Source organism: Magnolia sinica, chromosome 19 (assembly GCF_029962835.1).
Source record: "Magnolia sinica isolate HGM2019 chromosome 19, MsV1, whole genome shotgun sequence".
Lineage (NCBI taxonomy): Eukaryota > Viridiplantae > Streptophyta > Magnoliopsida > Magnoliales > Magnoliaceae > Magnolia > Magnolia sinica.
Genome location: NC_080591.1, coordinates 4625639 through 4651135, shown reverse-complemented (window position 1 = coordinate 4651135; position 25497 = coordinate 4625639). Strand labels below are relative to the sequence as shown.

Sequence of the window (25497 nt, the reverse complement as noted above, 5' to 3'; positions counted from 1 at the left end):
TAGCACATGCATAATGCCTTCTCCTTGAGTATTTTATTTTATTTCATTATTTTTAAAGATATTCCTCAAGTTTTTTTAATTTTACAGTTCTAAACAAACAAAATGAAAAAGGATGAATTCAAGCAAGCATAACAAACTCTCCAATGGTGAGATGAAAAACAGAGAGGTCAACCAGTTAGAATCATAAGCATAGCAAAAGAAATCAAGATTGCAAAATGGTTCGAGACGTTTTTGCATTTAAAAGATGAAAAGACATTGTCAGTGTAACCACTGATAACCCTCTTTCAGTTTGAATAAATCATTCAACGGGAGAATCCAAGCACACACTGATATTATCATCATCGCCTGCATCTTGGTCAAAGCTCATCGGCCATGCTATAGTGGCGTTGCAAAACCTATCATCATAAGAAAAAAGAAGGGTCAAGCAGCTTAAACATTCTACTTCCAACCCAAAATCAGTGTGCACAAGACTGCAACCACCAGCAGGGCCTGTGTGGAAGTAAATGCCTTTCTGCTAATAGACTATTAAAACAAAAGATAAAATCATCTAACTGTCATGGATGGAGCAAGGGGGTGGCATTGAGCGAGGCTCAGGCAGGGATGGACTGGCTTTATTTAGCCAGTTTATTCTTGGGCCTGGAACCCAGGGCCATTCACAATCCAGGCAAAAACCCGGGCCCTGGGCTGATCTGTAGCAATCATAAATAGGCCTGGAACGAGGCTAGGGTGGGGCTGATTAGAAAATGGGTATGAAACTCAGCCTTAGGCCCCTAAATACAGGCTCAGCTTGGTCAGTGGTGGGTCAGGCCTAGAACCCCTACCAACCAGCCCTTGATGGATTTAACAGTAGAAGTGAAGGCAATGAATTGGCATCTTCTAGTTTTTCTTTAATATTTCAGCATCCTGATTGGCCCTATGGTTTGCTAAGCCAACATGCATATCCACATGCACACGCATTTGTACACAACATGCACCCGGCATGTGTGTGGATATCCTAACTGTGAATCAGTAGAGACCCACCCTGTAGATAACTTGGACCGAAAATGTAACGTCCCGTCCAACCAGAACAGTGTCCTAGGGCGTCTACGTAGGATTTGCCGCAGGATCATTCGTTTAAACTACTCGTGGTGAGGTATGGCAAGTAAATTAATCAAGGATTAGCCCAACTAAGTAGACCAGACGGGTCGTGATAGGACCTAGTACGGGCCGCCGAGCCAAATGGCCGTTTACACTTAGCAACAGCCCGTGCGGGCTATACCACAACGTGGGAAGGACAGAAAATTATAAAAATTTAGAAAAGCATAGATCTCACTGGGCTTGTGGACCATCGCGGACCATGGACCCAGTGGACACCCAGAATTGGAATCTGACACTTGCCAAATGCACCCCACCAATGCCAGATTTTGAATCTGGCACTTGCAAATGAAACTGGAATTCCAGGCATTTCAGCCGTCGGATCTCTTCTAAATTTACGGTGAAGGTCTAATGTATTTTCCTACGCCCGTCCACAAATTCTGGGACCCGATCGTGGCACGGTGACCGTTGATCGCAAATCAGACCCGTACGGCCAAACCCCATATCCGATCATTTTCAAATTTTGCATGGCCCTTCATCAAGCCATGGAGCATCTATCCTATAAGTTTCATGGCCAGAAGGCCACCAGAACCGCCCCAATCACCAGAATGGACCCCACAGGGCCATTTAAAGATCGTAACCGTATGATCAAACCCCATATTCGTTCATCCGTTTGTTCCCAAACTTTGCATGACCCTTCATCGGGCCATAAGACACCTACACACCAAATTTGGTGGCCTAGGGGGTGTTAGGGCCACCCCAACACTAATAGGGAGTCCTAGAGGGCTATTTTAGAAATTTGAGGAAACTTAAGGCCAAAGGGCCCAAGTTTAGGAAATAAACCCTAGCTCCTTATCTTATAACTCCCACCACATCTACCACCACCAAGGGAGTAAAGAGAGAGCTAGAGAGCAAGGAGAGAAGAAAGAGAAAGTGAAGAAGAGCAAAAGTGGACCTTAGATCGAGGTGGGGCCAAGGAAACCCAATCTTGCAAGTCCATATCCCTCCTCCAAAGGAAAACCCTACACCACAACCCCAAGAATCGTTCCGTTGATCGTTTAGGTAAATCCCTCATCCCTTTTTCTTGAAACCCATATGTTGAGAAGGAATTGGCATAGATTTCTAACATGCAAGTGCTTGCTTTAAGGATTCTAGCCGATCGACTTCAAAGCCCTCATTCCTAGGTCATTTTCCAAGTCTTCAACGACCCGAAGGTGCGGACTATTATCCTTAGGTGGCCTAGCACCAATTATAGTACGAGTCTAATGATTGTGATTACTTGGATGATATATTTAGAAGATCTAGAGAAACCCTAGGAATTGTGTTTGTTGAAATTGTATGGATTTGTATGTTTGGCTCTCATATGATATTGTTCTTGCCTCTCACATGATTTTGTGTATGGATGATTACATGCTCATGCCTTGTTTGATTTTCCCATATGGTGTTGCTTCATAGTATGTATAATTCCTTACTCTCGTGCATATGATTCCTTAAGATGAGAAAGTGCTTAACTTCCTTACAAACCCACACAACTCATATGCACTATGTTTCATGATAATGATAGTTTGCGTGTTAGGAGTATCTGATTTGCATGATTGAGATACATGAAAATATGATATTGTTATGCTAGTTGATAACCTGGATAGTTGGCATATTATGGATCACTATCACACCCTCGGGTTGGTCAGGAACATGAGGAGAGACGGTAGTCCCATCGGTAGGGCTATGTTAGGTCTAGACCCATGGGTTTGGGCGGGTGTGTATGGGTCGCAGTAGTTCGACTACATGGGTTCCTGGTACCTGATGTCGCTCGTCACGTGCTCGCCTGACTCATGCGATCTAGCCTACTTACTGACCAACCTTGTTTATTAACCCTGTTTGCTCACATATGTATGGAACCTGGAACACCCTACAACCATTGTAGCCCATCGATAGCCAAATTAAAATCAATCCACCGCCTCATGAGCCGGGCATGGTGGAATGGGACATTGTGTTCGAGCTGTCGGCCTACGCTAGGGTCACACACCTTCCCGTAGTGACCGCGAGCAATCCCTTCTTCTCGGCACTCCCCATGTGCTTGAAGTCGGGGATGGGGAACCCGACGGGATCAAGGATCGCAGGGTCTTAGCCTCACACGTTGGGGGGTCTTGGCCTCGCTACCAGTTCAGGGTATTGATACGTGGGGTATACCAGATTCCCCAACCTGCTGGATGAATGAACTTAACTAAGAACTCGGCTAACACAATCGCATTGCATCGCACTAGTTAGGGTGGCAACTCGGCAGTTGAGGTCGCTCTGAGGGAGTGTTGGTCATATGCGTCGTTAGATGGAGTCGCTCGAGGGAGCGTTGTAGCGAAGGCATGTATCATATCATCCATCTTGCACATGCATTAATAAGAATAGTTAGTTGTTTATGAATGATTGCTATTCATTAAATTCATATTATAACTGATGCTTGTTACAACTTAAGACTAATAGCACCCACTGAGTTGATCACTCACTCACACTTTGGGACGATGTTTTAAAACACCAACCAGACTCGCCTGTAGATGCAGGTGATGCAGAGTACGAGGGCCCTAGCGACGCGAGCCTCGAGGAGGAGGATGAGTTCTCCTACTTCCAGTTGATGAGCGGGTCTTCATCGGCTCAGTAGATGGGGCGTTGGATCACTGAGTAGTGGACTCAGCGTTATTCTTTTGGACATACTATTCTTTTGCGATTTTGTTGGGCGATGTCATGTGCGCCCCCTTTATATTTTTGGACCTGTATATACATATGTCTAACCTCTTTTCATTTCAGTAAACGTATTGTGGATGTGATTTATGTTCCAAGTAATTCCAAGCTGCGCATTTAAGCCTGATTAAATGCATATTAATGAAAATCAGTTATAAGTGACACTCGGGAACTCGGGAGTCGAGTGTATGCACGACCCCCAATTTCCTGGGCGTTACAGAAAACTACGCTGGTCCACTCACCAGGTGGGTCATCCCACATGTAGACTGGATGTGGAATGCAGATAGTACTTCTATAACCGCCTGATAGCGTACGGCTACTTGATGAGTTTACATGAATTTTTGGCCAGGTTATCTACACAATGGAGTCCACCTAATGCACAAACCAGATTCCCATACATATCTCAGTTGGCTGCAAGTAGAGGTGCACATGGTCTTAACAGATCTCTTTATATGATAAGCAAAAGATTGTCAAATGACGTAGGTTAGATTGAAGCAAGAGTTGTTGCAGACGAATAGTCAAATTGATTTGATTCGATTGATAATTCAAATCAATCATCTGAACCTATAAGTAACAGGTGAGTTTTCTTTTCTTTATTCATATTGGCAACCAATTTGGGCCACGTCCGGACTTTTGAAGAAATAATTGGATGTCTTTAATAGAACCCCCTCCCCCAGATTCTTAAAACCAATTATCGACAGCCCAAGTCTTTGGCCTCTGCTTCTGTTGGGCAAGAATTTGGGTGAGTGGGTGAGTACTATTAACACGATATAGGATTCCGAGTATGTTGATCACACAAAAACGGATTCGAACTGGGAGAAAGGGATTTGCAATCTCCTGCATTAACACTCAACCATGCCGCCAAAACAATGCAGAATGGATATAGAATTTTATTTTTTTTTTTGGTTTTTTTTTTTTTTTTTTTTTCAAGGGGGGCTTCTGTTCATTTTCTTTTTTTAAAGCAAAAGATAATAAGAGTGGATTCCATGCATCAAGAGGCAACACATTTCTTGTTTCCTGTGAATCCATGTCATTCTGAGCACATGGATGAGATCCACATGGCACACATTGATGAGATCAAAACAATCCATCCATAATTCCAATAGTAAATGGGCCATGGTCCAAATATCATGATGTTTGAACGATTCTCGCCCCTAGCAAAATACAAATGAACACTAGAAGACAAAAATCACCAATAGCTCCCATTTAAGTGGGAAGAAGCCCATTTTTTAAATGGTTAGGATAGTCCAATTAGTAGCATATGGGGCTAAAGGTATGCCCAATCAGGTTTAAGAATAAAATATGAGGATCGAGCTATGCCAGTTCTACGATTAGTGAAAACATATAGAAATACATACATCATGATGCAGAACAGATGGCTTGATCTAGATTCTAGAATGATGTGCTAAAACTAAATAACGAAATAATTGAAGCACTCAAAACACAAAATAAAACTACTCTATCACAAAGTTAAAGAATCCAAGTAACAAAACATGTGTTCCAGTTCAAAGCCCTAAACAATCCTACAATGCAGATCTAACAAAATATGAATCAATTAGGACCTATGGAAGATAGAACTTCCATCTAGCATAGGAATTAATTTCAATTCAAGGAAATCACTTGTTCCAATTAGGGTTTGGTAGGTTAAATTTAAATTTGGGAACTATGAATTAGGGAATTAGGGTTTGGAGATTTGGGGATTTTGGGTTAGGATTGGGATTGGAGAATTAGAATGTAAGAAATGAGAATTTAGGTTCTAGGTTAGGGCTTTAGGGTTTTAGGCTTAGAGTTAGGGGATTTAAGGGGAAAGGAGCAAAGATCAAAGAGGAAAATAAACGGGGAAAATGCTGGCCGTATGGGCGTCCGTACAATTAAGGGGGTTGACCCGTACGATCGTACGGCTTGGCTAAGTATAGGTTTAGGTGGATTTTGGAGATGGGGATGGGTTTTGGGAAAAATAAAAAGAAAATAAAGGAATAGGGAGAGATTGAGAAAGATCGGGGGAAGTAAAGTAAGAGAAAAGAAGAGAAAAGTGAAGATAATACCTTGTGAGAAGAGAATGAGAGAGAGAGAGAGAGAGAGAGAGAGAGAGAGATTGAATCACTCCATGGCTTCACACCCCTCCAATATCAAGAGGTTTTCTTTGCTCAAGCAAAAGAGAACTTTTTTATTCAATGCATATCAACCCTAGGACATTCACACGCCCAAGGATTTATAGTCTATTTGGGGTGTTTTTACAAAAATACCCTTATTACTCTAAAATATTCAAAATACCCCCTAAATCAACTAAAAGATATATAATAATAAAAATTAAAAATTAAAAATAAAATAAAATAAAAAACCACAAAATAAATAAAATAACTAAGAAAATAACTAAACTAATGTCCCATGATGTCCACGGCCTAGATGGCCCAACAATCAAGATGGGCCAACGGTCTGGATGATCCAACGCATGAAATCCAACAGTCTAATGAAAGCATCCACTCAATCCAACGGTCTAGATGTGTTCAATAAGCTCCTATATGCAACCCACATGCATCTTCCCAATTTGGCGTCTTCAAAGATGCATAAACATGCATGTGGGGTCTTCTAAGACGACTAAATACTTCATCCGGGCCCCAATATAATGATCATCCAACCATAAAGATGTTGAAACTGGGACCAAAGGTCTCCTCCTCTAGTATACTCTGAATGGTGCTCGGATGTCCTCATCAACTCTCCTCGGCCGAGAAGAGTTCGCTTATGGAGAAATAAAGTTGCAATAACATTCTACGATATCCGGGTCTAGACTCTGAAGGTCGGTCTCTGTAATCCACGAACTATCTAACTCTAGCATGTTCTTTGTTAAGGGTCAAATATTGCATATTAGACCCCAATTATTGCTTGGATTTACAAGCATGATATCGTTTAATGACCCGATTTAATCGTGTTTGTGATGCAGAGTATATTTACGAGCATGGACTGAAAAAAGGATGCTTAAAGCATGGATTTAGCTCTCTGATGACACCAAAGGCAAGGAACGGACTCCAGGGGACCAAGATCGATGGAATTACACACCAGGGATCTGCGAAAATCGAGAAATTGAAGTTCAAGTGGCTCAAAAATCATCCAGAATGCAAGATCACGGGGTTCCCACCATCCGTTCAGCTCAAAACTTTATACATGGCCAAGGGCCCACAAATTAACCGTACACGTCGAATTTCAACCCTCAGATCCCTCTGGAAGTGGCCCAACGGACAGATCAGCCCCTTGAATCGTTATGTGGAGCCCGCCTGATATCTGGATATACTTCAATTTTGGTCTCAACCCCTTAAACCGCGTGTCAAAACGGATGGATGGAGTGGATTTCTCACGATCATCACAGTGGACTCCGCATGTACAGCGCGTGTACATGAGGTACAGCGCCCGCGCCGCACCGGATCGGGCTGACCCGCACCTTCTTCATCACGGAGGCAGCGTCCAACGCTGGCCGACCATTTTTTTGGCTAGTGGGCCCCACACATCATCCAAATGGATGATCAGTATCGTCTATTGTGTCCATAGGGGGGCAAAAACCCTCTCCTAGGTGTCAGTTTGTCCTCATGCAAGCTACTGGAAGATCCTAACTATAAATCGCAGGATGGACAGCAGCGAGCAAAGTTCAATGGACCACACCAACTACACTCCAAAACCGTCCATTCCTGACTGGTTTTTCGTCAGGAATTCAATGGACGTGGTGGATTTTATCAAAAACATCACTGTGGGGTCCATCAATCATCTTTTATTCCGACGCGGAAGCTCTGTTTCGCGTCAGAAGCTGTGGAGAAATCTTGTGGGCCACTATCGTGATTCATCAGTCAAATCTGGACCGTTCATCAGACGCCCATGCTCCCTATAAACATTACCTAGGTGACAGAATTCCAGAAGGCAGAGGAGAACGGTTTCCAATCGTCCAAACGAAAGACAGACGGTGCAAGGAAAGCTTTCGTGGGCCACACCGAACCTGAGTTGCAACACGTCTTCCCCGACCATTTTTTCGAGCCTCATTCGATGGATGGACTGGATTTCTCAAAGAATCCTGATCATGGGCCCCACAAATCGCCAGCGCAGCCTTGTGCGCAAGCCATGTTCTGCGCAGGGATCTGACGATCCAGGTGGGCCACCACGGCTGGCCAATGAGAAGATCCAACCCGTCCATTGTGTAGATCGCCCAAAAACATCTCAGGTGATGTTATCTTTTTGGAAAGGAATCAAGGAAAGTGGTATTTTCTATTGCGCGTTCCGGCTGCGAAACCTGTAGCACTGCGTAAAGAGAGTCGGTTCTCCACCGATTTCAGCACGCACCGCCTCTTGTGCGGGAGGACCCTCCAGCCGACCTTCGGAGTGATAAAAAGAGGAGAGGGGGAGAGAGAATTATCAAATTGCAGGGACCAAAGGGTAAGACGTGGATAAGAGAGAGAAAGATTGAGAGAGTAGTTTTAATATTTTTATTTGGTTATTTATTCATTATTAGTATTTTGTGAGATCTAGCCTCATCATGTCTATCAATGGCTAGACCTCTTAGCTAGGGCTAAGAGGTGAAGCCTGTAGCGTGATGGGAGACTGTTTGCCATGCCCTTTGTTTTGACTGAAGTGATGTTGATTTTGGTTTTAATTAAGGGAATGTTTTTTTTAGTTTTTAATGGTCTGTTGTGACTAAAATTACAATGGGTCTGCAATGGCTTTGAGCATGTTCCTTCCTTTTATGTTTGTGACATCAGGAAGCCCTGTTGTTCACCATCGTCTCCTGGGCATGGTAGGATGACGGTACCCTTCCTAACCTTCATAGCATGTTGATTGGTTGGTAATTAGTTTAATTCTGTTGTTTTCCTTGTCTCCTGGGCATGGTTTGGTGATGGAATCCATTCTAATTCATATACTTTTTCATCTCTTTAAAATTATATCAGAGGAAGTTCAGTTTAATTTCCATGATTTTTGAAGCAGGCATAAGATCTCCCTGATCTCTACAAGTGGATCCTCTGAATCCCTAGTTTCCTTCCTCTGAATTTCTTAAGTTTTACATTAATCTCTCACCATCATTCATCAATTTATATTTAATTTAGATTTCATCTTAGGTTAGTTCTATTTCTACCTAGTTTCAGGTAACATACAAGTATCAGTCCCTTGGGATTCGACCTCGGTCTTACCGAGTTTATTACTACATCACAACCCTATACTTGGGGAGTGAACAAGTTTTTGGCGCCGTTGCCGGGGACTGACGGCTACGATTCTCTAAAATTAATTGGTTTTAGGATTAGTTTAAGATTAGGATTTTTCTAATTTTAGGTTAGAATTTTTTATTTTTATTTTTATTTTTTTTTTGGTTTGATTTCTAGAAACTAACCTGTTTTTCTGTTTTGTAGGATTTTCACATAAACTTCTACTTCGGTAATCCCTTTCTAATTCCTCTACTTTTTCTATTTTTAGGAAATAGTCTATTTTTAGAAACATTCCTCTTTTGTTTTTAGAAACTTTCTAATTTTAGGTTTGGATTTTCTATTTTAGAAACTTTCTAATTCTAACTATTTTAGAATCTAACTTTGTTTCCTAATTTATTTTTAGAAATTTTCTACTTGTAGACTTTTTGTTTAAAAACTAACTTTCCTATTTTGTAGGCTTTTAAGATAGAAATTTCTAATTCGATAAGCTCCTTCTCTACTTTCTATTTTCCAGATCTCTTGTAGTAATCTACTTTCTAGTTTAGGACTTTCCTCATTTATTTTAGAAATTTTCACTTTCCTTTAGGAATTTCTTCTTTTAGATCTTCTCTTTAGAAACTGACTTGTTTTGTTTTCTTTTGCAGGTTTTTTTACTTAGGGCTTCTAATTTGGTAACTTCTTTCCAACCCTCTCCTTCCTTCTAGATTTTCTTTTCCTTTCTTAGGATTAGCTTTCAAATTTGATTAAGGGCTGTGAGTGTTTCATGCCCAAGTGGGCCCGTGACAACACTCAACGTCTTCTGACTGAAGGAGGATTGGTTGAGGGGTTAACTATCCATCGCAGGACTAGACACCACTCGAAATCCCCCGAGTCAATTGAAGTGATGGCTGAAAACCAACCTCTTCTACCCCAACCTAGGGTGGAGGACATTCAAGATGAGAATGAGGTGTATCAAGCACCCCCGCCACGTACCTTACGAGATTATTTACAACCAGCGGGGGTGAGTACGCCCCCATGCATGATTTTTCCTGAAAATACAGGACATATGGACATCAAGCCAGGGGTTATCCAACTCCTTCCTAAGTTCCATGGGCTTGAATCTGAAGAACCATATCTACATTTGAAAGAGTTTGATGAGATCAGAGCCACTTTATATTTTCAAAATGTGTCTGAGGACACAGTCAGGCTGAGACTCTTTCCTTTTTCCTTAAAAGAGAAGGCTAAGACGTGGTTACATTCACTGCGTCCTAGATCCATTGGCACATGGAATGATATGCAAAGGGAATTTATAAAGAAATTTTTCCACATCATAAAACGATTACCCTTAGAAAAGCAATCATGAACTTCACCCAAAAGGAGGATGAAACATTTTACCAATGTTGGGAAAGGTTCAAGGATTTGGTCAATTCATGCCCACAACACGGCTTTGAAACGTGGCGCATTACAAATTTTTTCTATGATGGACTGACATCTTCCATGTGCCAAATGGTCGAGACAATGTGTAATGGAGAATTCATTAATAAAAATGTCGACGAGGTATGGGATTACCTCGATAGTCTTGCTGAAAAAACACAATCATGGGATTATTACCTAAAATCGAACACCACGTCTAGGCCAGCTCAATTAAAGGAGAAAGGTGGATTGTATCTCTTGAAAGAAAAGGATGAGCTCAAGTATAAAGTGACTACGCTCATAAGAAAAGTTGAGGCCATGGAAGGAAAGAAGGATAAGGTTAATGAAAGTGTTTGCGGCATCTATGATTGCAACATTCATACAACTGAAAATTGCCCTACAATACCCGCCTTTCGAGAAGTGTTGAATGAACAATCCAATGCCGTAAATAATTATCAAAGACCTTTCAATGGACCAACCTCTAATACGTATAATCCTGGTTGGAAAAATCATCCAAACTTTAGTTGGAGAAATGGACAAACTGCTACCCCTCAAAGTTTCTTCAATCAAAATCCAAATCAAGGGAAACCTCAAGAAGAACCAGTTCAAAATTTCATGCAAGAGCTGACCCAGGCAATGCGAGACTTCAAGCAAAAGATGGATTCACGTATGACGGTTATAGAAAAGGGAATGTTTCCTGCACAACCACTCCCCAATCCTAAACCGCAATACGAGATAAGTGATCCCGGCCCTTCAAATCAAATGGGGCACGCTAAATCCATCACCACTCTTAGGAGTGGGAAGATCATTGATAAAACCCTTCCGGTTAGGCCCGAAAAGCCTCAAGAACCAGAAGAGGATAACAATAATGGATCTAGTGAGGCCCCACAAAAATTAGAACCGGAACTTCTAGAAAAGCCAGTTGCTCCATTTTCCCAACGGTTGGTCGCACCAAAACCTCTCTCTAACTCTCAGGATATCCTAGAGGTGTTGAAACAAGTGAAAGTCAACATTCCTCTACTTGATGTCGTAAAACAGATACCTTCATATGCCAAATTCCTGAAAGACTTAAACACGACCAAACGACGGCGGAGTATTCAAAAGAAGATCTTCTTGACCGAGAAAGTGAGTGTCATCCTAAAGCAAGACGTGCCACAGAAATTCAAAGATCCCGGTAGCCCAACCATATCATGTGTAATCGGGGACCATCGAATTGATCATGCACTTCTTGACTTAGGAGCGAGCGTCAATCTGATTCCCTACTCGGTATACAAACAGTTAGGTTTGGGTGAATTAAAACTCACCCTAACCACACTACAACTTGCTGATCGCTCTGTTCGTGTACCAAGAGGGATAATTGAGGATGTGTTGGTCCAAGTTGATAGATTTTACTACCCTGTAGATTTTATCATCCTGGACACCGAACCCATTAATAACATGAGCACTCAGATCCCCGTCATTCTTGGTCGCCCATTCCTTGCCACTTCAAAAGCAATTATCAATTGCAGGAATGGTGTCATGACTATGTCTTTTGGGAATATGACATTGGAGTCAAACATCTTTTTCAATAACGGCAGAAACTTAGAGGATGATGACGATTTCCACAACATTAACATGATTGACTCTTTAGTGGAAGATACGGCACCTAACCTTATCCTCTGACCCTCTAGAGACGTGCCTGGCCCACTCCCATGATTTTGATGATGACATGATTAGGGAGACGTGTGCGTACTTGAAGTTAACCGGTGGAGGCCACAATTTGAAGAGTTGCCCCAAACTGATATAATGCCTCTACCGTCTAACATCAAGCCGCCGAAGATTGACCTAAAACCTTTGCCCTCTGATTTGAAATATGTCTATTTAGGTCAAGATGAGACATAGCCGGTGGTGATCTCTACCCACCTGGAGAAAGAACAGGAGAGTATGCTCATATCTACTCTCATTGAGCATAAGGGAGCCCTTGGATGAACGATAGCGGACCTCAAGGGAATCAACCCCTCGATTTGTACCCACTGCATTTATCTTGAGGATAATGCGAAAACCGCTCGGCAATCACAACGTAGACTAAATCCAAACATGAGGGAAGTGGTTAAGGCCGATGTTCTTAAACTATTGGATGTGGGTATCATATACCCCATATCCGATAGTCAATGGGTGAGTCTAACTCAGGTGGTTCTTAAGAAGTCCGGGATCACCATCGTAGCCAATGCCAATAATGAACTCGTACCAACAAGAGTTACTACTGGTTGGAGAATGTGCATTGACTACAGGAAGCTGAATACCGTCACGAGGAAGGACCACTTTCCTTTACCCTTCATTGATCAAATCTTGGAAAGGCTAGCTGGTCATTCCTATTACTGTTTCCTTGACGGGTATTCGAGCTCCAACCAGATTGAAATCGCTCTTGAGGATCAGGAAAAGACTACATTTACATGTCCCTACGGCACCTTTGCCTACAGAAGGATGCCATTCAAATTATGCAATGCCCCTGCCACCTTTCAGCGTTGTATGACAAGTATCTTTTCTGACATGGTGGGAAAATATCTAGAGGTCTTCATGGACGATTTCTCTGTTTTCGGTTCATCTTTCAGCAAGTGTTTAGAAAGTCTTAAATGTGTGCTGAAAAGATGTGAAGAGAAGAACTTGGTACTTAATTGGGAGAAGTGCCATTTCATGGTTCATAAGGGAATTGTCCTTGGACATATTATCTCGTCCAAAGGAATCAAGGTGGATAAGGCAAAAATCGATCGTATCTCTAACCTACCTCCACCCAAGAACATTAGAGACGTGCGATCTTTCTTAGGACAAGCAGGATTTTACAGGCGATTCATAAAGGACTTTAGTCTCCTCTCTCGTCCTTTATGTAATCTACTTTAAAGGGATGTACCATACGAGTGGGCTGAGCCATGTCAGGAAGCTTTCACCAAGCTTAAGGGCATGTTGACTAGTGCACCCATCATACAACCACCCGACTGGAGCATTCCTTTTGAACTTATGTGCGACGCTTCTGATTATGCTCTTGGAGCGGTTCTAGGTCAAAGAAAAGATAAGAGCCCTACGTCATTCATTACGCGAGTAGGACTCTAAATCCTGCCCAAGTGAACTACTCGACTACGGAAAAGGAACTCTTAGCCGTAGTGTTCGCCTTGGACAAATGTAGGTCCTACCTGATTGGATCCAAGATCATTACCTACACAGACCATGCGGCACTTAAGTATCTTCTTTCTAAGAATGATTCTAAGCCCCGCCTGATACGATGGATCCTCCTACTCCAGGAATTTCACCTAGAAATAAAAGATAAAAAGGGAGTAGAGAACGTAGTGGCTGACCATCTTTCTCGCCTTAATCCCTCTGATTCCCTTGAAATGACACATATCAATGACGTGTTCCCTGATGAACAATTGTTCAGAGTCTCCCATTCACCTTGGTTCGCTGATATTGCTAATTACCTTGCCACAGGTTCCATACCGACACATTGGACTGCGCAAGATAAGAATAAATTTTTCACCAAGGTACGTAACTTTTTCTGGGATGATCCTTATTTATTTAAATATTGCCCAGACCAAATCCTGAGGAGATGTGTACCAGATGATGAGCATCAGAGTGTCATCTCCTTTTGTCACTCACAGGCCTGTGGTGGTCACTTTTCTGCTAAAAAGACCACGGCCAAGATTTTACAGTGTGGCTTTTACTGGCCCACTATGTTCAGGGACACTCATGAGTTTTGCAAAGCTTGTGAGCGTTGTCAAAAATTGGGAGCGTTGTCCCGTCGAAATATGATGCCCTTGAATCTCATTCTTATCATCGAGGCATTTGACTGCTGGGGTATTGATTTCATGGGACCATTCCCCCAATCATTTAAAAATTTATATATTTTGCTCGCCGTAGATTATGTCACTAAATGGGTCGAAGCAATCCCGTGCTGAAATAATGACCATCGCACGGTCATTAAATTCTTAAAAGAGAACATCCTTTCGCGGTTCGGTACGCCTCGAGCCATCATTAGTGATGGGGGCTCACACTTTTGTAATAGACCATTTGAGAGCTTAATGAAGAAATACGGTATCTCTCATAAGGTGAGCACCCCATACCATCCACAGACAAGTGGACAAGCTGACATTTCCAATAGGGAGATCAAACATATCCTAGAGAAAACGGTTAACCCTGATCGTAAGGATTGGTCAATCCGATTGACCGATACATTATGGGCATACCGTACTGCTTTTAAAACCCCTATTGGAACGTCTCCCTTTAGACTTGTCTATGGGAAAGCTTGTCACTTGCCGGTGGAGTTGGAACATAAAGCGTACTGGGCGATCAAAAATCTGAATTTCAATTTGGACAACGCTAGCTCGCTACGTAAACTTCAATTAAATGAACTTGAAGAAATCAGGAATGATGCATACGAGAACTCGAGAATTTACAAAGACAGAATGAAGGCGTTTCATGACCAACGTATTCTACGAAAATCATTCACACCTGGTCAGAAAGTCTTTTTGTATAATTCTCGATTACATCTCTTTCCAGGTAAGCTTCGATCTCGTTGGACTGGCCCTTACATTGTGGTCACTGCATATCCTCATGGGGCCGTTGAGATAAAAGATCCTGACAATGGCAAGGAGTTTAAAGTAAATGGACATCGCTTAAAGCCATTTGTCGATAAATTTGATTCAGAGGACATGTCCATACCTCTGACTGATCCTATTTACCAGGATTGATCTCCTAGTCTGATAGAGGTATAGGTAGGTTTCTTGTTTTCATAGGACTAGGATAGTTTCCTTTATGCTGTTTTAGGATAAACGGTAAACTTAGCGCTCCTGGGAGCCAACCCAGCTTTTCATTCCGTTTCATTTTCCTAGTTAGTTAGTTCAATGTTTGTGGGTAACATTGCTGCAAACCCTCACGAGACTACAACTCATCCACTAGGGGCAACCTAGGGGTTAAAAGGCTTGTTGCATACGCTAAATGCAATCGAGAGCACCTGCGAAAGTGTAGGTAGGATTTTATTTTTGTTATTGGTTTCTCTCTTGTGCTGACCCGCTCTTTCGTAGATATCTTTGGGAAGCTTCTTGATTCATTCGTCCAAGTACTATCTTTCCATCACTTCTCACTTAATTTCGTTGTCTCATATGCATTGCATGCTCATCTATCTTTTACATTGAGGACAATGTAGATTTTAGGTTGGGGATGGGAGATTAGGTTGCCTAATCAGTGTTTTCTTGGTCTTGAGTAAAAATTGTGAAAATTTTTAAATTTTTCTGAAAATTCTTGTGAAGTCGAAGTGATGTTGGCGACCATCTTTGATTTAGAACTATAAGATACGTAATGTTGGTAATTTACGACTCTTGGATCCAATCATCTGGTAGATTTCACAGTTAAGTTCAAAATATAAATCCATGATTAGAAGTTTTAAACATTGATTGAGTCATGATTTCACATGCCACATCTCGCTTACACATTGAGGTTTCAATTCAATATTAAAGGATTAACTTAGTGATCACTAAGCTTGAAAGGAACCAACCTGAGAAATTGAAAGGATTGGGCGAATGGTCTTCACCATAGGTTTGCTCCCTATAGGTGCGGATTTGATTCCCTAAGGTTGATATTTGGAAAAGGTTGAGTGCACGGTCTTCACCATAGGTTTGCTCCCTATAGGTGTAGATTCGATTCCCCTCCTTGGCGTTACTGGTTAAAAGTTGATATAGTGTGAAAATCATCAAAAACTGGAAGAATGGGGCAAGTTTAGTTTAGGTTTTGGGTGTCCTGAATGCTTTTGTTGAGTACCAATGACATCATGAAATAGAGAAGTGAACCTTGATGATAAGCAAAGATTTCATTATACGCTCATGGCACTCAATGTTTAGAAATGTTCTAATTGATGCATAAATACTTTAAACTTGATTATGAAATTTACTGTGCGCTTGATTCCAGGAGGAAGTAATGCCCAACATTCATGCATCTTAGAATTCTCGTATCTAGATTGCTTTTTAAAAATCACTCGAGTTCATAGAAATTGTCCTGTAATTCTCAACTTATTTTTCGCATACTTTGCTCGGGACTAGCAAAATGCTGGTTGGGGGTTGTATTAAGGGTCAAATATTGCATATTAGACCCCAATTATTGCTTGGATTTACAAGCATGATATCGTTTAATGACCCGATTTAATCGTGTTTGTGATGCAGAATATATTTACGAGCATGGCCTGAAAAAAAGCTGCTTAAAGCATGGATTTAGCGCTCTGATGACACCAAAGGCAAGGAACGGACTCCAGGGGACCAAGATCGATGGAATTACACACCAAGGATATGCGAAAATCGAAAAATTGAAGCTCAAGTGGCTCGAAAATCATCCAGAATGCAAGATCACGGGGTTCCCACCATCCGTTCAGCTCAAAACTTTATACATGACCAAGGGCCCACAAATTAACCGTACACGCCGAATTTCAACCCTCAGATCCCTCTGGAAGTGGCCCAACGGACAGATCAGCCCCTTGAATCGTTATGTGGAGCCCGCCTGATATCTGGATATACTTCAATTTTGGTCTCAACCCCTTAAACCGCGTGTCAAAACGGATGGACGGAGCGGATTTCTCACGATCATCACAGTGGACTCCGCATGTACAGCGCGTGTACATGAGGTACAGCGCCCATGCCGCACCGGACGATTAGCCCGGTCAAAGCCGAGCTGACCCGCACCTTCTTCATCACAGAGGCAGCGTCCAACGCTGGCCAACCATTTTTTTGGCTAGTGGGCCCCACACATCATCCAAATGGATGATCAGTACCGTCTATTGCGTCCATAGGGGGGCAAAAACCCTCTTAGGTGTCAATTTGTCCTCATGCAAGCTACTGGAAGATCCTAACTATAAATCGCAGGATGGACAGCAGCGAGCAAAGTTCAGTGGACCACACCAACTACACTCCAAAACCGTCCATTCCTGACTGGTTTTTCGTTAGGAATTCAATAGACGTGGTGGATTTTATCAAAAACATCACTGTGGGGTCCATCAATCATCTTTTATTCCGACGCGGAAGCTCTGTTTCACGTCAGAAGCTGCGGAGAAATCTTGTGGGCCACTATCGTGATTCATCAGTCGGATCTGGACCGTTCATCAGATGCCCATGCTCCCTATAAACATTACCTAGGTGACAGAATTCCAGAAGGCAGAGGAGAACGGTTTCCAATCGTCCATACGAAAGACAGACGGTGCAAGGAAAGCTTTCGTGGGCCACACCGAACCTGAGTTGCAACACGTCTTCCCCGACCATTTTTTCGAGCCTCATTCGATGGACGGACTGGATTTCTCAAAGAATCCTGATCAAGGGCCCCACAAATCGCCAGCGCAGCCCTGTGCGCAAGCCATGTTCTGCGCAGGGATCTGACGATCCAGGTGGGCCACCACGGCTGGCCAATGAGAAGATCCAACCCATCCATTGTGTAGATCACCCAAAAACATCTCAGGTGATGTTATCTTTTTGGAAAGGAATCAAGGAAAGTGGTATTTTCTATTGCGCGTTCCGGCTGTGAAACCTGTAGCACTGCGTAAAGAGAGTCAGTTCTCCACCGATTTCAGCACGCACCGCCTCTTGTGCTGGAGGACCCTCCAGCCGACCTTCGGAGTGATAAAAAGAGGAGAGGGGGAGAGAGAAAATTATCAAATTGCAGGGACCAAAAGGTAAGACGTGGGTAAGAGAGAAAGATTGAGAGAGTAGTTTTAATATTTTTATTTGGTTATTTATTCATTATTAGTATTTTGTGAGATCTAGCCTCATCATGTCTATCAGTGGCTAGACCTCTTAGCTAGGGCTAAGAGGTGAAGCCTGTAGCGTGATGGGAGACTTTTTGCCATGCCTTTTGTTTAGACTGAATTGATGTTGATTTTGGTTTTAATTAAGGGAATGTTTTTTTTTTAGTTTTTAATGGTCTGTTGTGACTAAAATTACAATGGGTCTGCAATGGCTTTGAGCATGTTCCTTCCTTTTATGTTTGTGACATCAGGAAGCCCTGTTGTTCACCATCGTCTCCTGGGCATGGTAGGATGACGGTACCCTTCCTAACCTTTATAGCATGTTGATTGGTTGGTAATTAGTTTAATTCTGTTGTTTTCCTTGTCTCCTGGGCATGGTTTGGTGATGGAATCCATTCTAATTCATATACTTTTTCATCTCTTTAAAATTATATCAGAGGAAGTTCAGTTTAATTTCCATGATTTTTGAAACAGGCATAAGATCTCCCTGATCTCTACAAGTGGATCCTCTGAATCCCTAGTTGCCTTCCTCTGAATTTCTTAAGTTTTACATTAATCTCTCACCATCATTCATCAATTTATATTTAATTTAGATTTCATCTTAGGCTAGTTCTATTTCTACCTAGTTTCAGGTAACATACAAGTATCAGTCCCTTGGGATTCGACCTCGGTCTTACCGAGTTTATTACTACATCACAACCCTATACTTGGGGAGTGAACATTCTTCGACTTGACGAGATATTTTTGGTAACCTATGTGTCTAGTAGAAAGCACTTATTCATCTAAGATACCTTTTATATCTTCTCTTTTGGTAGGTACGGAAGGTAAAGGAGGCAAAGGATGGAAAGGTTGATCGGCAAGAGCCATGGGTCATAGAATGGATCGAGATCTGGGTTATTGTATGGGTTGGGAGAAAGGCTAGTGGGTGGAGATGCTCAACCCTTAAAAGGCACAAGATCTTCCACATTGAATGTAGAAATAATGCCCATATCAAGTGAAAGATCTGTAATATATGCATTGGAGCCCAATCTTTTCAATATCTTATAAGGTCCTGCACTATGGGCTTGTAATTTCTTCACGACCCCTTGCGGAAACCGTTCTGGCCTTATTCGAACCATCACATAATCTCCTTCTTGAAATTCTTTAAATCTGCAATGAGAGTCAACAAAAATTTTGTACTTTTCATCGCTCACATTAATCCGTTTCTTGATTTCAGCATGCAAATCATGAATATGTCGTGCAAATGTATCTAAGGACTCTGATGGTCTATGGAAGACTGACATGAGAATAAGATCCATAGGCTTCCTAGGTTTGTAACCATGCACTACATCAAAAAGACGCATGCCTATAGACCTATTAAGTGAGCTATTATATGCGAACTCTGCGACTGGTAAAGTTGAATCCCAAGTCTTCATATGGTCACCCACAAGACATTGTAACATGTTACCTATGCTTCGATTAACCACTTCCGTTTGACCATCAGTTTAAGGGTGGCATGCCAATGAGAACTGAAGTCTTGTATCCATCATATGCCGAAGTGTCTTCCAAAATTAACTCATGAATCTCACATCTCTATCAGACACGGTGGTTTTTGGCAAACCATACAATGAACCATCTCTCCAAAGAAAAGCTTAGCAATGTTGGAGGCACCAAGCATTTTGGAATATGGAAGAAAATGGGCCATTTTCATGAAACAGTCCACCACCATAGATAGAATCATGCTTTCTGATAGTCTTCAGTAGCCCAAGCATGAAGTCCATACAAATATCTTGCCACGAAGGATGTGGAAATGGCAAAGGCGTATATAATTCAGTGCTCTGCCTTTTCTACTTTGCCAATTGACAAGTCCTACATTGCTCGATGATTTTGGCCATGTCTTGCTTAAGGTTGGTCCAATAAAACCTATCCTCAACAAAGGCAATAGTTTTGTCCCTAACGAAATGACCGGCTACTCCTCCGGCATAAAGCTCCCAAACTAGAAACATAACTTATTGATATCAAGCTTATTCTTACAATACTTGAGAAAACTTACACTCAGAAAATTTCTAATCCCTACCCCCCAAATTATAGACCCTAAATGAATCTTTATTGAAAATCCCCCCCAATTATTAAATTGCCTTCAAATCAATCTAATCTACCTAATATATATATATATATATATATATATATATTAGGTAGATTAGATTGATTTGAAGGCAATCTAATAATTGGGGTCAGTGTGTGTGTGTGTGTGTGTGTTAACACACAATGAAAATAATCCTCAAAATCTCCATTCGCATTTTAAAATCAACTCCCATATCTTCAACCATATCACCAATCACGTCTTTACATCAGCCCCCATATCTTCCATAGATAATAAATTGTGGTTCTTGATATTTAGGCCCCAAATCTATCAATAAATAGTCCAAAACCACACAATGGGCCCTACGATGGGCTGTGGGCCTGCATCAACATGAACAACTAGATAAGTTGATAGGCATCATAAAGCCCACATGTTTCTCAAGTTATAAACAGAGCTACAGAACCATTAAATGATATTTACACTTTTCACCAAATGACTATTATTTGGACTCTTGCCGATGTTGCAAAATCAATTCAAACCATACGAGCGCACAGAATACAATGACATGAAGTGGGAAGCAAAGCGGCAACAAAATCGCGTGTGGGAACAGGGAAGCATCAATTTCAAGTTTAAATAGGTAGGAAGCAGGAGCAAGTGTGAGTCCAAAACAGGGGTTGGAAGTTGGAGCGGCACTTATTTAGAAGGATCCTGCAACTAAGGCACAAACAGAAATGACATTTATATAATCTCACCCATGTGCACGATGCAAACACATGCTAATGAATTTGAAATGGGGAAGGGAATTCATAAATTCCCATTGGCTGCATAAGAGCAAACATCCCAAAGCATTGTCAACGTGTCCCAAGCAAGCAAGAAATGAAAACAAACAAGCATTGAGCACCACTGGAACTGGGCAGGAAAAACAATTCAAGCACTTCTAGAAATGCAGCCTACAGCAGATACTATCTGCTTGTAAAGCCACCCATTACAGCAAACAAATTCTCTGTACTAAGCAAGCAGCAGTTCGGATTCTAAACCATAAATGAAAATGAGAAAGTCGAAATAAGACATACCTTCGGAAAGCCATCCCCAGCTTCCAGTCTTCAAAGAAAGCTTGGAAGTGAGCAACACAGAAGCAGTAACGCTGTGCAGTGGCATCAAAGACTGCACACAACCCAACTCTGATGGAAGCCTACAAAACAGCATTACTAAACAAAAATCAATAGAAATACAATGAAATCTTTGTAAGAGCTTTCATGAATCATAGTCCCAATCAACTAGAACTGAGAGAAAAGAAGAAAGTGGGCTCAAGGAACAAAAATCTCTATCAGAAAAAAGGCTTTATATGATGCAGACATCTGCCATGCGTGTCCGTTAATCCGGACCATCCAAATCAAAGGCCATAATAAGGATGAGTCACTACCCAAAATTTAACTGATCAAGCAACCTTAACCATTTGAATTTCGTCATTGAACTAGAACAGTTGACCGTTTTCTTTCCAACTATCCACTCGATGGAAACTGATCCAACGGCTAGGATCTTTCCAACCATCCAATATGTGCATGTACAGGTATACTCCTCAGAAGGGAGAAAAGGGCTAACTAAAATCCATAAACCAACGTAACAAAAACCCAAAAGAAAAGAAAAGAAAAGAAGAAAAAAAAAATCGATATGGGTATTCAGGAAATGCACTGAAAATCAATGAAAATGAATTTTAAAAAAATCAATATATTTCGGAAGAATGCAACAACTACAGTCTCGATTAGCTAAAACCAAGAAAACTCAATACAGAAGACAATCCAATATACAAGAAAACGAAAAAAAAAAACAGCAAAAATCATTAAATAACCCAAAATTTTCAAATGGGTTTTCTGCAATAACAGTCAGAATCGATTAAAACTGAAGAAAATCCAATTATAAAAAATCAAAAATTTAAAAAAAAAAAATGGAAGAAAAAAATGACCTTGAAAGGAAAGGAAGCTTGCGTCGAGAGAAACGCGCAGAGAATCCACCCGATTTTGCAGCTTGCTCTGCTGCTGCTGAAGAGATAGATCTGAAGCTACTACAGAAAGTAGCAGATAAGGAAGAGACTGCAAGCACTCTTCTTCCACAAGCAGAAGCAGCTGCTGCTGCGGCTGCCGCCATTCTCTAGCCTTTTTCCGCTCCAGAAGGCTTGAAATCTCGCTTCTCTATTTTCCGGTTTTGACTCCTGTATTAGTTTTCCACCGTTTAAAAAATGGTGGTGATTCGTCTTTCTCACATATGGCAATGATACAAAGCTATCCAGATCGTCCATTGTCTACGTACACTGATCGAAAAAAAAAAACCCTAACAAGCTAATTAACGGCTATCAGATGGACGGCTGAAAGTAAAATAATGAGTAAACCGAATTCGAAGGGAAGATTGAGAAGTTTCGTATGATCTTCTCGGTGCAACTTTTTGGTTATGGTTTATCCACCGTTGGTTGAGTTATTTGGACGGTCTAGATTGCCTCAAGATGGTGTCATATGTGCATTTTAAGAGTCGCCACCATTTTCTTAAAGGTGCAAAACTAATGCAGATCCTCTGCCTTGTATATTTTGTTAGGGTAGCAATGTGCAGGCTAGCCCTAGTCACCGGGCCCTTGTCTGGTCCCAGATGGCCCACCGTTAGCAAAAAACGGTGTGAAATGATCAAATGTCTAAAGTATCCATCCATCCCATCCACCTGTAACAAATCCCAATGATTTTAAAAGAGCTTTTAAATTATCTAAATTTAGATTTAAATAGCTTTTAAATTACATATGTAAGTGAATAAAATACATATTTAATTGTCCATTCTATTTGTATTATATGGCCACTTATTAATTAAAATGAGCCAATAATCCAAACCATTCATCATTGCCCTGCCCTAGCCCAGCTCTAACACCGAGAGACTAGTGAGCCAGGTTTAGGGGCCCAGGTCCTATCTCTAGAGTGCATGACATGTCTTTGGCATCCATAGTCAGAGGCAGGGTCGCAATAGGACGTATAGCCCACCATAGTCCCAGCATGATAGGCTGTAGACCACCATAGTCCCAGCATGGTAGACTTGAGCCTGAGCCTGACATGGGCCCAACATAGCAACCTTAAACTTGAGCTTGAGCTATAAAATAAAAAAAAATTTAAAAAGGCCCGGGTCCGAACCAACGAGCCCGAAAATTTATCAAATCCTTTTTTCTGACGTCCAATGGGTTGCATTAAGAAAGAAAATTAAGAAAAAAAAAGGCCCGTTTACTCTATCAAAGAAAATTGCAACAGATGTTGGGCTAGTCAGCTGAAAAACTACAGCACGCTAAAGCCTGAATATATAATGATTTTGAAGCTTTAAAATGCCTGAATTTATAGTCGTTTTTCAGCAGCAAGCAACAGATATGATAGATCAGGTTGGGCCCGGCTAAAATTACTTAAGCCGATCAACCCAAAAAAGCAAACCAACATCAACATGGGCCTGCGCCACAGGACTCAAGTAAGGCATTTTTTGGGTGCAGCCCACTTGAGCTTTGGTTCTCTGCCTTATTTTATGTTTACGTTGTAAAATGAGCTGGCAAAATAGATGGACAGCATGGATAAAACACATACATCATGGCGAGGCCACAGAGCCTGGCTGGCTGTTGCTATGGTTACCAATCAAACCACGTCTGCTCAAACTTGAGCCTAAAAAAATGGTTGGGACCTGACTGAAAAATTGATGAAATTCTTATTTCCTGCTTGAATGTCCCTAATCCATCCTTTGATCAAGTAGGTCACACATGCACAGAGAAATAGATATTTAGAGAAATGAAACCAACTGTCTAGATTCAATATGGATTGTTTGGATAGGAATGCCTATTTGTAGGATATAACACATGTTTACATGTAAGGTTGAGTGGGGTTATGTTGGGCCCGCCCAGATAGGCGTCCTACCAGGAGACAAAAAGGGTTCAATGTCCTGTATTTTGTCCACTGTTCCAATATGGTGGCCCACCTGATGATGGGAAATGCCTTATTTTTCTCTGTGGTCCTCATCATGAGAGAAACAACTTAATGCACATGAAATCTACTCTATCCGTTACATGCACAAACGCTTGTTAGTCCTATGGCCTATGTTAGAGCCTCGAGCAGATCCTGTATGGGGCCGGACTGAATACCATCTGGATCAACCGAATGTAGAGCTGTCAATGGGACGGGTCCAGTCCAAGCCTGATGGTCCGCATAGTAAATCCAAGGCCCGATCCCTAACTGGGCCCACCAAAACAAACAGGCCGCAGACCCGTTTATGACCACTCCAGTAGGACACCGGGTTGGTCTCAGGCAGGATGTATAAGGTTCAGTCTTGAGCTTGGGCTATACAAACACTAACACAATGAAACTTGGGTCAAGTTCAGATTAAGGCCTAGGGTTGCCTGACTCAACCCAAACCTAATCAATATATAAGTTACTTATAAAGTATAACTGTGCATAGATCGTCTCTGTTGAAGACACACGAAATTCCAGTGCCATCAGGTTTTATTAGTACATGATGACTCAAGCTAATAAAATACATCCGATTTTTCTCTCCCAAATTGATTACATGCTATACAACATGACTTTTAAAGGAGTAGTTGCCTTATTTTTTAACTTGTTTATTTAGAAAAAAAAAAAAGTTCTTCATGCTATATAATTAATAAAATTATAGGTACAAAAAATTAGACATGTATTAGAAATATAATAAACTAATGTAATAATGAAAATATTAATATGTATCCATCTACCAACTTGACCAACTTGACTGAGCCTCGCTTGAGTTAAACTTGGGTTGAGAATTTTCAACTTAAGGTTGGGTTAGAGTTGGAGTATGGAACCGTAGGTTCCAATAGGATTGCACACTAACCCAAAAAGCCCTATTAGCCCCACCATGATGTGTATGTTTTATCCAGGCCATCTATCCATTTTGCCAGCTCATTTTAGGTATAAACTCAAGAATGAGGCAGATCCACATCTCAGGTAGACCACACCAAAATAAATAGTAGTAATTGAACGCCCACTACTAAAAGCTTCTTACGCCTCATTGTAATATTTATTTTTCCATCCAACCCGTTGATTAGGCCACAAAGACCTGGATGAAGAGAAAACACAAACATCAGCCTGATCCAAGACTTTTGTGATCCACGAGAAGTTTTTAACGGTGGAAAATCAATCAACACTGTTTCCTGCAGTGTGGTCCACCTGAGATTTGGATCTTCCCAAATTTTCTTCTCATGCCCTAAAATGAGCTGACAAAATAGACCGACGATATGGATAACACATACATTACAGTGGCGCCCACATAACTTT

General features: G+C 41.4%; 1 protein-coding gene and 1 non-coding gene across 3 annotated transcripts; both read right to left on the bottom strand.

Moving 5' to 3' along the window:
* Positions 1-208: 208 nt before the first annotated feature.
* LOC131235365 (protein NUCLEAR FUSION DEFECTIVE 6, mitochondrial-like) lies at positions 209-22369 on the bottom strand. 2 transcript variants are annotated; one of them, XM_058232526.1, is made up of 3 exons: positions 22149-22363; positions 21259-21377; positions 209-395 (listed from the first exon to the last, which is right to left on the bottom strand). In XM_058232526.1, exons 1-3 carry the CDS (start codon positions 22328-22330, stop codon positions 376-378), a joined length of 321 nt encoding a protein of 106 aa, XP_058088509.1. In that variant the 5' UTR covers positions 22331-22363; the 3' UTR covers positions 209-375. The 2 variants fall into 2 exon arrangements, with proteins under 2 accessions (XP_058088509.1, XP_058088510.1); XM_058232527.1 differs by lacking the exon at positions 209-395 and adding an exon at positions 20975-21006 and having other exon boundaries at positions 22149-22369.
* On the bottom strand, positions 10305-10411 carry LOC131235765 (small nucleolar RNA R71). Its single transcript, XR_009166286.1, has one exon. It is a non-coding gene; the product is annotated as a small nucleolar RNA R71 (small nucleolar RNA).
* Positions 22370-25497: the final 3128 nt, after the last annotated feature.